General features: G+C 51.5%; 1 protein-coding gene across 3 annotated transcripts in view; it reads left to right on the top strand.

The window, feature by feature from the left end:
- Positions 1–15,741, top strand: part of HRH2 (histamine receptor H2) — an 87,313-nt gene that overhangs the window by 14,202 nt on the left and 57,370 nt on the right. For all 3 annotated transcript variants that reach the window (XM_027034865.2, XM_027034860.2, XM_053226318.1), the window contains exon 2: positions 7,672–9,250. In XM_027034865.2, the coding sequence (XP_026890666.1) occupies positions 8,175–9,250 (1,076 nt within the window). In that variant the 5' untranslated portion in view covers positions 7,672–8,174. The remainder of the gene's footprint in view (positions 1–7,671; positions 9,251–15,741) is intronic.

Raw genomic sequence — 15,741 nt, 5'->3', positions numbered from 1 at the left:
AAAAGCCCAAGGATCATTCCTTTCTCCACAGGAAAAGCTAAATACACAGTGGCCCACGATAGGGACTCTAGAGTCCGACAGACCTGGATTCAAATCCATCTAATGGTGTTGAGACTTGGAGCAAGTTCCTGAACTTTTCTGAGCCCTGGTTCCTGCATTTATAAAATGCAGAAAAGCTCTCTTGCTTCAAGATGTGATAAAGAGTAAATGAGGTGGTGTATGCATCGAGAGCCCTGGGCCTGTCGCGAAGAAAGCATTCTCTATGCGGTAACGAGGAAGAAGAGTGTCCTCCTGTCCTCATTGATTGGTGGCTGACTGGGATCAGGAGAGATGTGTTCCACACCTTCTACCGGTTTCCTGGACAATCTTGAGCCTACTGATTGAAGCTTCAGTGGCTCCCTATTGCCTTCAGAACTAAGTCCAAACTCTTCAGCCCTCCAACCCCGGCTCCACCTTCCCCCTAAGAATCAGCCAGAGAGGTTGGCCGAGGCCAGCTCATACAGGGTGTGGCAGGCGCGGTTATCTTTACGCTCACCACAGGGGAAGCAGCGGAGGGCATGGCATGACCAGCCTGACTCCAGACCTGTGCAGTGATTGTGGGGGAGTGGGGGCAGGATGGTCCCTGAGGGCCGTGAGCTTGGAGTGGAGGACTTCTTACAAAGGGCCCTGCGGACCGAGCGGACTGACCCTGGCCCGGAGCCCTGACCAACCACGTGGTCGATCCTGCTCCTCAGCCTGATCTGATCACCCAGCCCCCGTGCCTCTGCGTGCTGTTCCCTATGCCCAGCGTACTCTGCCCCTTCCCTCCTCCACCTGTCGGACCGTGTGGCTGCTAGGTGTTGAAAAGGTGATACCTACCCAAGGTACCAAAGATTCCAAAAGGTCACAAAGGGTGCATGGCGAAAGAAGTCTCACTCCCACGCGGCTCGGCCCCCAGGTCCCCGCGGGAAGCCGCCCACCTTGCCCTTTTGGCAGGTGGCCTTCCTGAGCCAGCCGCGTGTGGATGCATGGGTACACACACACACACACATTCCCCCACTCGGCACATGTTTGGAGACCATCCCACGTGGGCGCAGACAACCTCCTCCGTCTTTTCGATGGCGTCATTGCTCTGTCCTGTGCACTTTTACACCATTTCCAGCTTTTGCTAACACGATCAGCACCGTGGGGAGTCACGGGACAAATTCCTAGAAGCACAACTGCTGGGTCAGGAGTCTGAGTGTTCTTAACACTAATGGGGTTTTCCAGGCTTAGTAAAATGTTGCCTTCTGTATATGTGTGCGAGCGTGCACACACACAGCTGTCACCTGCCACCAGCCAGAGTCACACTTCAGTTTTTTGAATTCCTGCAGCTCCTTGTTGCCCCCACCGTGGGGCTTGGCTGTGTCCGAACTGCAGGGGCTGGGACCCGCCATGTCCACTGGGTTTGCATTCCCTGTCCCGGCCCCACAGCTTGCCTCAGGCTCCCGAGTGATGGTAAGAAGGAGCCCTGGGGGGCGTGTCAGCATTTCTTAAGCGGAGCTGTGCATTGGCTGGCATCGGTAAGTGGGAAGAAAAGGACCCTGGAAGGACCAAGGTCATTTCCATTCCCGCCGTCTGAGCCTTAGTCACGCTTGCTCAGCACCCCGTGTGGGTATGGCCACTCTGGAGCTTGCAAAGGCTTGTCTTCCCTCCTTAAAGAATAAAACGTTGCCCCGTGACATAACCCCCATTCCTCGGGCCCTTTTGGGACTGTGACAGGGGCAGAGCTCCTGAGGGTCTGTTGCTTGGACCACTTTCTGATGTACTCAGCAGCAGGTACCTAGGACATTTGAAATGGCCAGTTATAGGGGGAAAGTTCTAAGAAATTATGGCTCATAAAGACAAAGAACTGCCTTTCCAGGACCCAGTGACTTCTGTGTCTCCGAACCCACAGTGGTTACTGGGTGTGGTCGGCAGGGCTCAGCTCAGGCCCACCCCCACTGCCACACCCCATCTCCTCGTGTAAACAGCAGGGCAGCGAGCCTCTTCCTGCCTCCAGTCACATCACTACGCTTACACTCCCCCTCTACCCCAGAGGCCTTGCATCGGAGCTTTTGTGGGAGCTGTTCCCTCTGTCTGGAACCTGTTTGTCCCCCATTTTCATTGAGTTGGCATCTAACGTCTCAATTCAAATATCTCCTCCAGCTTTCAGTAACTAACTCCTGGACCTGGGCAGCTCCCCCATTATATAATCTTTTTGGCTCCTTTCTATATATAACTTTTGCCTTTCTATCTCCCCTTTCTATATATAACTCTTAACAGAACTGTAATTAAATGAGTAATACTACAGTGAATTACTTAATATTTGTCTCCCCCACTGTAACAGAAGCTTCTAGATGTTTCTGTCATGCCCACTGCTGTATTTAAAAGCCCAGTACAGTGTCTGCCCCTGGAAGGCACTCAGGTGCTCGTGAATGCTATTTCCCGGCTGTGCAGCTTTAGACAATAATACAGATAACATTTGGTGAGAACCTACCATGTGCCAGGCAGTAAGTGTTTCACAGACTCTTACTGTGCATTTCCACATCCACCACGTGAAGGAGGGCATATTATTTTACAAATTTTACAAATGAGGAAACTAAGGCTCAGAGAGGTTGCAGGAAAGTGCCCAGGGTCACAAAGCCTTTATATGACAGCACTGGAATTAGAACCCTGATCTGTCCAAAGTCCCCGCTCTCAGCCCCTGGGACTCTCCTTCATTTCTCTGTGTGTCAACTTTTGCAGAATAAGGGGATCAAATCACCCTTCTTCACAGGGTTGCCTACTGGTTCACCCAGAAGGTACCTAGCATACAGGGGTCGTCTGATGAATACCGTTTTCTTTTCCTAGTATAAAATTATTGCCTGGAAAATCAGATTCATCTGTGAGGCCAAGTGAGAAACCCAATCAGCCAAGCCTTAACTGATCTCCCCCAAATTGCTGGCAGCTTGCACAATGCCGGCTCCCCAGGTGGCTGTGCCTGGAACTCAGGTACGTAAACCTTGAAAGAGGAACTTCATTTTACTTCCCAGTGAAAAGAGAAAAGAAAATGCTGGACTCCGTTTGATAAAATTTGAAAGGAGGAGACCTGAGCCTCGAGACTAGTGGCTTTTTTAGATGGCCTCATCCCTCTAGTTAGCAAACAGAATGTACAACCAGTGACATTTCTTCTGTGAGGAACAGTGAGAGGGAAGTTGAGGCATGAAGTAGACTTGGGTTTGTCTCCGGGCTACCACTGTGCTGGTGGGGTGGCCCTCGACCGTATTCTTTGTGCTGTGTGGGAGGAATGCAGAGGGAAATGATATTCTGGATCCCACCCACCACAACTCAGTTCCTGGGGAGACACATTGTGATGCTGAATCACCAAGGATCCCCCTAGAAGGAGAGTTTTCCGGGGACACTGAAAACCCAGCATTCTACCCAGTGTGCCCCAGAAAGCACAAGCCTATGCCAGAGGTGGGTGTAAGTGGGAGGTAGAAGTGAGGGGGCAAAACAAATGCTTCTGGGCTTCTGGACGAGATAGCAGAGGAGGCCAGGCCTTGAAGGAAAACCGAGGACTCACCAGTCAATAGAAGAGAGGAGGGACATTCCTGGCAGTGAGAACAGCATGTGCAAAGGCACTGAGTCAGGATGGGCCTGGGACTTTCAAAACCAGGAGGAATTCAATGTCACCTGCACTGCATTTCTCAAAGTGTTGTCTTGGGACACGAAATTGCACGTGGCAGACAGAAGCTGAGACTAAAGAGAGAAGACAGAACCAGGTCACCAAGAACCTTGAATGTCACGTCAAGGATCTAAACTTAGAGACCAACCGAAGCTCGTAATGGAGAGCAATCAGACCTCCTCCCGCACAGAGCCCAGCACGGTGGGTTTGAAAGACATCAGAGAGTGCAGTGAGTGCATTTATCACGCTGGGCTGGGGCTGCTCTGAAAGGCTAATTGGCCAGCATGCCCCCGCAGTGCCTCGCTCTTTGTTATGGCTGCATCTGCTAGGTGATCACTGCAGGTAAAGGTCAGAAGCCTTCCGGGGGGCAGTGCAGGGTACTGCCACCCTGAGCAAATTCTCCCAAAGGTGCCTTTTCAAAGGCTATTAAGACAAAGATGAGGAGAGGAAGCCGTGCGACTCGCAGCTGTAACATCCGCGGTCAGCGTGCAAGATGAGTAGAGGAAGTGGCTGGAGCCTGTTTTAATGACTTTCAATTAATTTTCACACACACACACACTGAATAAGAGGTAGAACAGATGATTATCTGGTCTTCGTGAACAGTTGGATAAGATCTGTGTTAGATAAGATTGTGTTGTTTTCTCAACTTTTTGCGTGTGAAAATTTTCGCCATAAAATGCGGGGAGAAATAGGCCCATCAGACGCTCACCGGACCCACTGAATTCTGAGGTGAATACCTGTAGATTTCCAAGGTGGGGAAATCACACACACACACACACACACACACGCACACACTCACACACTCCACATACCCTGTACCTCTCCTGTTACATGGACAATAGAAAATGTTGGATGGATGGATGGATGGGTTGACGGGTGGGTGGGTGGATGGGTGGATAGGGGGTGGACAGAGGTGGGCAAGATCCAGGCCCTGTGGGGAGGGCAAACACAAAGCCATATTATACTATAAGGTAGCAGGTGCCAATGGTATAACTTGGTCCAAAGTACAGGCATTCAGGAAAGCTCCAGAGTGTTTGAACAGTGCCTTGAAAGGAGAGTAGTTAAAGTGAATACAGGAAAGAGCAGAGCTCCAGGTGAGGGAGACAGCAAAGGCAGGTGTGAGAAGGGCTAATACATCTGGGGAAAGCCTGGGTTGCCTGAATGGCAAAGTTAGGGGACAAGTACAGGGGTGTTTGGTGAGATCCAGCTGGAAGGATGCGTTGAAGTCTGATCGAAGCACAGGCATGTAAGGCAGGCTGAGGAGTGTGAGCTGAGTTTGAATCCAGGCTCTCTGCTCACTTGCTAGGGCTGTGACATCCCTTGGCCTCTCTGAGCCTCCGTCTCTCAGACATTAAATGGAGCAGTGATTTCGCTCACTCTTGAGTTATTGTGAGGATGAAATGGTATTTCATTTAATATGGGATCTCACCATGCCCAGGGCTATCCTACAGTAAGGAGGTGCTGTAATGTCTCGAGCCATCCCCTGCTGCTGGGCACTCTGATCGTTTCCCACTTTTTGCCTCTTGCAACCCCCCCGGGCACAGAATCCTTTATACATCTTAGCGTGACAGAGGATATATTGCCACAGCCTAGGTTCTCAAAAGAACGAATTAGGTCTAAGTGACCTACAGGGGCATCCTTATGCAATGAAGAAATTAGGGAAAGGAGGTCGCTCAGGATTGTGTAGTGTGTGTGCCTGTGTACAAGTAGAAGCACGGGGAAGAGACTGGAAGGCCCCCATCATACCAAAGCGTCAGCAGCAGTCACCTTCCGGGCATGAAAGTCTGGGCGTGCAATAACTCAAACCGTTGACCCTTCCTGTATACCTCAGCATACTTGGTTTACTGCCATAAGCATGTCATTGCTTTGGAAGTTTGAAAGGAAAGCTCAAGAAAGTGTTGTGGTTTGTTTTTTTTTTTTTTATGTTAGCTGTGATGATGAAAATAATGATAATGATCTTGTGGTGCCGTGGCCCTCTAGGGCAGTCACTCTACCCAGAAGGTACAGGATGGATTAAGCTCCAGGCGAACGCATATCCATCAGATGCTCACCTGCCTTCACGAGAGGTCACCGGAAACTTCTGGGACCTGGGCTGTAAAATAGAAACTCGGCAGAGTGGTTCTTCTTTGAGACATCCTGAAAAACGCAACTACCGCTGCTCTGTTCATCGTTGTGCCCCCAGCACCTAGAACAGCATTTGGCACGTTACGTTCTGAAAGAAATATTTGCTGAAAAGAACAGACAGAAGGAAGAGAAGGAAAGAAGGGAGGGCAGATGAAGTTTGAATAATGTGAGAGACTGCTTTGATTCAGATTTGAAAACCCCGAACGCTAATGAAAACATTGGTCCCAGGGCACAAATACCTATACCTGTATAAGAGGTATACAAAGACTCAGAAAAAAATTGCTTTTGGAGACAGGGATGCTCAAAAAAGAGAGCTTTGCTGCTATCCCCCCCACGGTTAATTAAATGTACCAGTGAGAGCCATGCTGCTTGTGTTATTTATGTAATGAAAAGATCTTCTAAAAATAATACCCAGAGGCCCAGCTCGCAAGGCCTGGTGGTTGAACCAGCTGGAGTGGCAGAAGGTGACCAAGAGGCCGTGATCCTTGCACCAACACAGTGGTTACGATTAAATGATGCTTCTCGTATTCAGGTTGCAAAACCGCTCCAGGCCGGAGCCTAAGAGAGGCTTAATTTTTGTCACATGGCGATTAGCTTGCTTCTGAGAGGGGGTCTACCGTCAGCTTGATTTCTGCACGCTCCCAGGTTGCGGTAGATTGCCTGCTAGCTGCTGTCTGGAAAATCAGGATCAGCTTGTGTGAAAGGGAATCATCAGGGCCTTAGCTGTTTTCATCAGTTGGGATCATAGGATGCCACCAATAGGAGGGAGTCTCTGGGATTTAACCAGGAAGTATTGTGTGTGCAGCCATTCTGTTGAAGTGGGGTTTGCATGGGGACAGGTGGAAGGAAGGTAGGAAGGATGGGAGGGAGGGAGGAAGGAACTGGAAACCACCAAAATACTCGTGATAAGGGCATAATAGAATAACCATGGCCAGCCACCCCACGGGCTGCTGTGCAGCCATTGGAGAGGCTGAGTGAGCTCTGTGCTGGCTGACCGACGACGTGTGCTGCTATATAAGAAAAGTAAGATTTAGAGAGACGTTTAGAGCAGGTGCCGCTGGCGAACTATGACAGAGGGCAAAATCTGGCCCTCTGCCCGGTTTTGTGCAACCTGTGAGCTCAGGATGGCTTTTACATTTTTAAATAGTTTGGAAATCGTTTTTAAAAAGAGTTAGAAAAAAATCAAAAGAGGAACACTGGTGACACGTGAAAATTATGTGAAATTCCCGATTTCAGCATCCATAGTAAAGCCTCCTGGGAGCGTAGCCACACTCATTCATTTGCACCTTGTCTGTGTAGGTGCCCTCGTGCTACAGTGACAGAGTTGAGTCATTGCAGCAGAGACCTTGGGGGTTGCACGGCGGAAAATACTGACTACCTGGCCTGCTCCTGAGAAACTTTGTCAGCTCCTGGCTTACTGTATGGTGACGTTTTGTAAAACCCACAGCATCAAGTTCTCAGTGCTTTATCAGAGTAAATTCATTACATTTGCTGATCTATTCATTCATTTTATCATTTATCCATTAGATGCTTAATGCCTCCCTGTGGGGTCAGGCACTGGGGACCAGCAGTGAACAGCAAATGCAGTCCCTGTTCTTGTGTCTAGAGTCTCTGTCTTAGTTCTTTCTTTCTCCCGTATAAGTATCCACTCCAGCCGTATCTCACTAGGAGACACAGTGGTCCAGTCCCTTGCACTCTGCCTCCCTTCCTCCTCCCACTGTGTATCCTGATTGCCTCAGTCCCTCCTAAGGAGAGGTGTCCAGATTGGCCCTGTGCCTCCCGGAGCCTCGCCGGGAGATCGAGGTCTAGACGGATTCGCCTTGAATCAGTCACGCTCTTAGTCTGATTGCAAAGTGTTCAACACTTGACCCTTGCATTTTCAGCTCCTGTTCTCCAATGGTCCTAAGAGGTAGACGCAGCAGTCCTTGACCCCCGTCGCATGGGTGGGAGCATCCATCAGCTATGGAGAACGATGTGGCCACATCTCCACGTGATCTGTCCTGCATAAAACCAAAGCCACCTCCAGACACATGCTCTGGTGCCTCAGTCTCTATGCAAGACCTGGAGAGTGGAGACCTGCTTCAGTCCTTGGAGGAAGCTGGCTCTGCAGGGGGTAATTCGAGGACTGGAATTTGAACCAAGAACCTTCTCTCTTCCTTCGCTCTTCTTCATTCATGTTCATGCCCAATACCTCCTCGGAGACGGCTCTGTTTATTTCTAGAAAAGCAGTACTGCGGCAGTCATCGTAGCCTCCCCATGTCTGGACATTTTCTTTTGGCTCTCCCGGAAGCCTAGAGCCCAGTGATTGACATAACTGGCACCCGGGGGAGCTGAACGAGCAGCGGCCAGGGGCCGTGGGCAGAGGAAGGAGCCGTGAGGTTCCAGGATGGTACCTAACGGCACAGCCTCTTCCTTTTGTCTGGACTCTCCCCCATGCAGGATCACTGTCAGCGTGGTCCTCGCTGTCCTCATCCTCATCACCGTCGCCGGCAATGTGGTGGTCTGCCTGGCTGTGGGCCTGAACCGCCGGCTCCGCAGTCTGACCAACTGCTACATTGTGTCTTTGGCCATCACTGATCTGCTCCTTGGCCTCCTGGTGCTGCCCTTCTCAGCCTTCTACCAGCTATCCTGCAGGTGGAGCTTCGGCAAGGTCTTCTGCAATATCTATACCAGCCTGGATGTGATGCTCTGCACGGCCTCCATCCTTAACCTCTTCATGATCAGCCTCGACCGGTACTGCGCTGTCACGGACCCCCTGCGCTACCCTGTGCTGGTCACCCCAGTCCGAGTGGCTGTGTCTCTTGTCTTAATTTGGGTCATTTCCATCACCCTGTCCTTTCTGTCTATCCATCTGGGGTGGAACAGCAGGAATGAGACCAGCAATTTCAACCACACCATCCCCAAGTGCAAAGTCCAGGTCAACTTGGTGTATGGCTTGGTGGATGGGCTGGTCACCTTCTACTTGCCTCTGCTGGTCATGTGCATCACCTACTACCGCATTTTCAAGATTGCCCGGGATCAGGCCAAGAGGATCCACCAGATCGGCTCCTGGAAGGCAGCTACCATCGGGGAGCACAAAGCCACAGTGACACTGGCCGCCGTGATGGGAGCCTTCATTATCTGCTGGTTCCCCTATTTCACTGTGTTTGTTTACCGTGGGCTGAGAGGGGATGATGCCATCAACGAGGCCTTTGAAGCCGTCGTTTTGTGGCTGGGCTATGCCAACTCGGCCCTGAACCCTATCCTGTACGCCACACTAAACAGAGACTTCCGCACGGCATACCAGCAGCTCTTCCGCTGTGGACCTGCCAGCCACAATGCCCACGACACTACTCTGAGGTCTGGCAGCTCTCAGCTGGCCAGGAATCAAAGCCGAGAACCCACGCGGCAGGAAGACAAGCCCCTGAAGCTCCAGGTGTGGAGTGGGACAGAGGCCACAGCCCCTCAAGGAGCCACAGACAGGTAACCACCCAGCCATTTGTATGCAGGACAAGTGCATGGGGAGGGGGACCCACTAGTGGTAACCCTTAGGTGGCGGCTGTTCACCAGGTGCTGGTTGAACGTTCTGTGCTGGGAACTCTTCGTGAGCACTTTGCAAACCTCGTGGGGTTCCGTCCTCCCAAATCCCCCCGAGGTAGAATCTTGTACTTTCATTTTTAAAGGACCACATTAAATCTCAAAGAACCTGGCCAGGGCCACTCAGCTGGGACCTGGACAGAGGCCCTCTGACTCCAGAACTTGTGGGCCCTTTTTTCTAGCTACGTTGTCCTTACAATCAGGAGCCCTGAGTTTGAAGCCCAACTCTGCCACTTGGTTTGTCATCTGAAGTGTTCACCCAGGCTTTCCAGGACCACCTTCAAATGGCCATGCGCTGATGCTGCCACCTGGGGAGTAACCACAAACCCAGCTCGGTCCACATTCGTTGAGCATCTCTTATGCACCAGCTCTTATGCTAGGGGCACTCGGGTCAGAAGAGAAAGAGGACTGGCCAAATTGGGAAGGCACAGCCTTGAAGGTCAGGCTAGGAGCTTGGACCTTATACCATAGGTCTAAGGGGAAGGTGGGAGGATTAGAAGCAAGGGTGGGGGTAACCCAGGCAACTCTGTGCTTTGTATAGAGAGCTCTGGTTCCCTGTAAGGTGTGGACAAGAGGGATGAGAAGGGGCCATCGGTGAAGAGGGGTGTGGCACTGGCCCATGAGAGAGGAGAAGGGAATAGAGCAAAATCTAGGAGGCTATAAAAAAAATAGGCTCGGAGAGCATTGGATGTTAGGGGTACAGGAGATGCAAGAGAGAGGACACCCCAGGATTCCACCTCCAAGAGGTATCCAGGCTGAAAAGATAAAACAGGATCAGAATGAGCTGTAGATAAATGCACTGGTGGCAAAGCCAATGCGGGGTATTAAGGGAAACCCTATCAAACACTTGAGTGGCTCTGAGGAAGCTCACCCACTGCACGGAGAGGGTGTTTACAGGTCTGGGGGAGCTCTAGCTGTTGAGAGGGGTGAACGAATGGGCACTGGTAGAACACGTGGCACATTGCAGTGCTCAACAGATGTTGCTTTCCTTACTCTTCCAACAGACCATGCCAGAATGCTGGTCTGTGTGACTGACCCATCCACCATTCCATCCATCTGTCCCTCCATCCACATATACATCCATCTGTACATACATACATACATACACCTGTCCATCCGTCCATCTACCCATCCACATATACATACATACATACACCTGTCCATCCGTCCATCCATCCATCCATCCATCCATCCACATATACATACATACATACATACATACATACATACATACATTTATCTGCAAACATTTATCAACTTCCCACCACATGCCTGGAACTGTGCTGAGCACTGGAGATGCAGAAGTGACGTTTTGGGCATTTATTGCGATGAACAGGATGGAAAGTCAACTGCATAGCCCCGGTCACAGCTTTGTCCTCACTCGCGCTGCGGTTTGAGCAAGTCCCTGTCCCTCTTGGGCTTCAGTTTCCTCATCGCATAGAGTGTGGGGTCCGTCCTCATGCAGCCTGCCCTACTCACCTCCCAGGGTTGCCCGATGCACAAGTGAGCCAAGAGATGTGAACAGGCTTTACAACCCCAATGGGACGTTTGTCTCCTTTCAATAATTGAGCATCGGACTTGAGAAAAGCTTGGACGGATGCTGCAGACCCACACCCTCTGGGTTCTGATCCCTGGGGAGTGCTGTGGGAGCAAAACGGCCCAACTGGACCCCTGGGCCTCATGGTCCCTCTGGTCCTGGCAGCAGCCAGGTATGGAGTGTCCCACCATAGACCTGGATCCTGGGCTCTCCACCCCTCCACTGCTAGCCTTCTGGAAAAAGCCTCATTGCTCCTGCTCCAACCTCCTAACCTTGAGACTCTCCATCTCAGATCCGTCCCCCAAACCACCCAGCAATGTCTCTCCAACATGCAGATCTAAAGACTTCCACATCTGGCCCCGATGGGTAAGACCCCTTCTGACCATGTCCATCCACATTCCCTCATTCAGAAAGCGACCTCGAGTACAAAGCTAATTTAGCTCGTGAAGCAAAGAACAAAGCACGGGGCGTAGACCTTGAAGAAGGGCTTAGACACTGTGGAAGCCCATTGACACAATTCAGTGTAGTCATGCGTGCCACTAGCCACTGCTCTTACCCGTGTGATCCCCTGGTTTATAGGCTGCCTTCGCCCCTAATCCTTAGGAAACAGCATTCAGTAAGTACTCAGCCACAAGAGCTGACACTGGGTACCCGCTGGGTGCCAGCTTTACATGTTTGCCATTGTTTCTGTGTGTGATCATTCTGTGGGCATCCTGTCCCCACCCTTGTGCTGGGTGCTAAGGGTGCAAAGGGACATAAAGCAAGCCCCCCACCCCACCCCACCCCAAGCATCGGTCTCACCACCTGTAATCGCTCATGGTCTGGTTGCAGAGTAGACGGGCAGCGGTTCAGTGCAGCACTTGCCAAGGATCGCAACCCAGCGTGCTGGGTGCCTGGATGAGGCGGCTCGTGGCCCAGGGAGCCCATCCCAGGGAGTAGACCTCTGAGCTGAGCCTTAAACGGGGACGGGAAAGACCTTATTCATCCAGGGTGGTACTTTCGGCCTCGTGACCTCGTTTCTCTTTTCCCACAACCCCATGAAGTAGGTGCTTGTTTAATCTCCGCTTTACAGATGGGAAAAGTGAGGCTCGGGAAAGTGAAGTAAATGGCCCAAGTGATGCAAGCTACTGTGTCAGCCAAAGCCACACTCTGAGCCACATTCTGAGTAGAGAGATAGCAGCCCCCATTACTGGCTGTTCTCTGAGTGCTGGGCACCCTGTGTATGCCCATCTTTTCTTCTGACCTTCACAGCCACCCTGGGAGAGGGGCTCTGAAGCTGAAGCCAGGCTGCGCCTGCCCCGATCACGCCCAGTGGCCACAGAGCCAAAGCCTTCAGAGCACATGTTCTGTGTGGCTGTGGCCATGCTCTGTTCTCCAGGCCTTGGAAACGGGGGGCAGAGGGGTTTGGCAGAGGAGGATGGTGAACTGCTTGCAGGGTTTCACACGATGGTGGGGACCGGGGGGCGCAGGAGGCCAAGAACAGCCAACGGTTGATTTTCACGCTGAGACTGCCAGGGTATCAGGGCCTCACGTGGCCCTCCATCAGGTTGGCTCCCAGCTTCCCTGATGACCGATAGCACTGACCTGACCAAAGGCCCTTATCACTGCTGAGGTGGGTGGAGGTCTGAGCTGAGAATTCTGAAGGGACTACCTGGGCCTGCCCTTGGAGCAGGGAGGGACACGGTCAGCCAGGGTGCCAGCCAATGGGAGACTCTAGGAGGGAGGGGCCCGGCTGACCCGTCCTCCCTTCTCTGTGGCCTCTCCTGCCCCTGATTGGTTGCCTTCACCCCACCCTCGTCACCTCTCCCCATGTGCTGCCCCGCCCCACTCAGTGGCCTCCACTGTTCTTCCTGGATAGAGGGGTCTGCAGCCGTTTCCTAGGGCTTCTGTAGCAGATGACCTCAAACTTAGTGGCTGAAAACAACACAGAGTGATTCTCTTAACAGTTTGGGAGGTCTGAGATCAAGGTGTGGATGGGGCTGGTTGCTCCTGGAGACGTCAGAGGAGAATCCACGTCCATGCCTTTTCCAGCTACTCTCCTTGGCTCACGACCCCTCTCTCCCATCACTTGTCCCTCTTGTCTCCTTTGTCATATCCCCTTCTCCCATCTGTAGCCAGATCTCCTGCCTCTCTCTTATAAGGGCTCTTGTGACTATATGTAGAGTCCACCAGGATAATCCAGGATAATCTCTCCGTCCCGAATTCCTTGACTTAATCACACCTGTGAAGTTCTTTTTTGCCACATAAGGTAACGTGCTCAGGTTCCAGCGATGAGGATGGGGACATCTCTGGGGACCATGTTCAGCTACCACAAGGCCCAGCTCCTCACCTGGCATTAGAAGCTCTACCCTCTTCCTGTTTCTTGCCAACATCCCACGGCCCACACCCACCCTCGACCCACTTCTGCCATTGCCAAAACAAACCTCTCAGCGCCCCGACTCCCCAGGCACACAGCAAGGAATTGCTATACTCCAGCCCTGCTTGAGGCATAGCAATGAGCGAATCACAGGTCCTCCTCCCTGAGGGGTGTTATTCTAGGGCAGTGGTTCTCAGAGTGTGGGCCCTCAGCCAGCTGCAGGCTTCCAGAAGCAAAGTAGCCAGCGTCAGGCCACACAGCCTCAAACATGGAATCTAGGATTCCAGCCCGAGCTTGTCTGACCCCAAAGCTTGGGGTCTTTGCACAGTAAAATGCTACCTGGACTTCAATTTAGCCTGAATTCAGTGCTAGTCCCATAGATACCAGATGAGGAAACGAGGACACCGGGAAGCCAGTGACCTATCTGAGGTCCAATGCAAATACTGGAGGAGCTAGGAGTAGACAGAGTTCTTTGGGCCCCTGCCCAGGGCTCTTGGGTCCTTTTTCTACATGCTCATTTGCTCTGGGTAATCTCCAAGGGCAGGGAGATAATATTCACGGGCACCTGGAGTATCAACAGTCTCGCTTGGGTGTGGCGCTTCCTCATTCCGACAGAGCACCTGCAGGCTGGAGTCAGAGCTCAAGAAGGTGCTTTCTTCTCCGAGGCCCCTGGTCAGCTGTCCGCTCAGGCCCCCCTCCCCATCTGCTCTCCCTCCCTCCGCAGCCAGAGAGCAGATTTCCACTCCTGATGCTCTTGGAATAAAACACAAAGGTCTCATCCTGACCTCACAGGCCGTGTACCCCACGCACCCTTGCCTCAGTCCAGACTATCTTATTCCTCTTGATGCCTTCTGTGTGTTTAATGTCTGCACCCCCGGACAGCATGCTCCCCAAGGGCAGGACCATGTCTGTGTTGTCCGCTGTTGTATCCCTAATAGGATGGGCACAGTAATATTTGTTGGATGAACGAATGCGTGAATGCGTGAATGCGTGAATATCTAGTTCTGGTTTCCCAAGAACTCTAAGAGGTGCATAATGCTGCCCTCACTTCAGAGATCAGGAAACCAAGACTCAAAGAGGGAAGTTCCAGGAACTAGTGGGAGGCAGAAATTCCTGGTTCCCTTTTCTAACTTGGATGTCACAACGGGCCTCCCTCCAAATAGTGGTGTCAGGGGCGGGCCTCACAGCAGAAGCCAACCACAGGCTCTGAATCAGGTGTTGGAGAGGGAAGACACCCCTAACGGTAACCCAGCCCTACCCCCTGGCCGTGTTACATAGGAGCCCAGAGAGGTGAGGTAACTCGCACCGAGGGCACAGAAAGGGAGCTTCCGAGAGGGGTGGGAGCCCACGGTTCCCGACAGCCTGCTGCTCTGTGGCTGTCCGTGATGTCTCCCCGGCATGTCCGGGTTTGGCCAGAGGTTGGCGGCGCAAGAGAGTGGGGGGTTGACTTCATCTGCCGCTCCAAGTTTGGCCTCTGTGGATGCAGCTGGCGTGAAAGAGTTCCAGGAGCCGTGCGCGCATTCTTCTTAAGGAGTGTTGCTCAGAAAGGAAGTTTCCCATAGCTTACCCCACCAAGAGCCTCGCTTTGTTTACTCTTATCGTTTGGGTTCTAAAGTAGTCTAACTTTTTGGCACACTGATTCCAGCATTTCTTAACAGCCTTTATGGTGCTTTTTGCAGAGGTGCCCAGAGCAGCTCCCCCCTAACGAAGGGGCCTGGCCGCCCCCCTGCACACTGGAATCCCACTGGCTGCTCTGTTACCTCTGCCTCTGTGCCTGGCTGTTACCCAGCAAAGCTGCTGGGGTATTCTCCTGCTTCTGGTGTGGAACTAGGGAGCCCCAGTAGAAGTCCCACCCCACCACTGCTTACAGGTTGGTGTGGGTTTGTTTCTGGGCTCTCTATCCTGGTCCGTTGATCTATGTCTGTTTTTACGCCAATGCCATATTGTTTTGATTACTGTAGCGTAGTGGTATAGTCTGAAATCTGAGTGTGATACCTCCAGCTTTGTTTTTCTTTCTCAAGATTGCTTTGGCTGGAGAAAGTCTTTCATGGTTCCATACAAATTTTAGAATTATTTGCTCTAGTTCTGTGAAAAAAGCCGTCAGAATTCTGATATGGATTGCATCGAATCTTGCTTTGGACAGTATGGACATTTTAGCAATGTCCATTCTCTCAGTCCATGAGCATGGAATGTCTTGACATTTATTTGTGTCTTCAATTTCTCTGGTCAGTGTTTTATAGTTTTCAGTGTACAGGTCTTTCACCACCTTAGTTAAATTTATTCCTAGGTATTTTGTTCTTTTTGATTCAGTTGTTAAAGACACTATTTTCTTAATTTCTCTTTTTGATAGTTCATTATTACTGTAGAGAAATGCAACAGATTTCTGTATGTTGATTTTGTATCCTGCAACTTTGCTGAATTCATTTATAACAGTTTTTTGGTACAGTCTTTAGGGTTTTCTGGATATCGTATCATGTCATCAGC

Source organism: Acinonyx jubatus, chromosome A1 (genome assembly GCF_027475565.1).
Source record: "Acinonyx jubatus isolate Ajub_Pintada_27869175 chromosome A1, VMU_Ajub_asm_v1.0, whole genome shotgun sequence".
Lineage (NCBI taxonomy): Eukaryota > Metazoa > Chordata > Mammalia > Carnivora > Felidae > Acinonyx > Acinonyx jubatus.
This window is presented reverse-complemented; position numbering and strand designations above follow the sequence as displayed.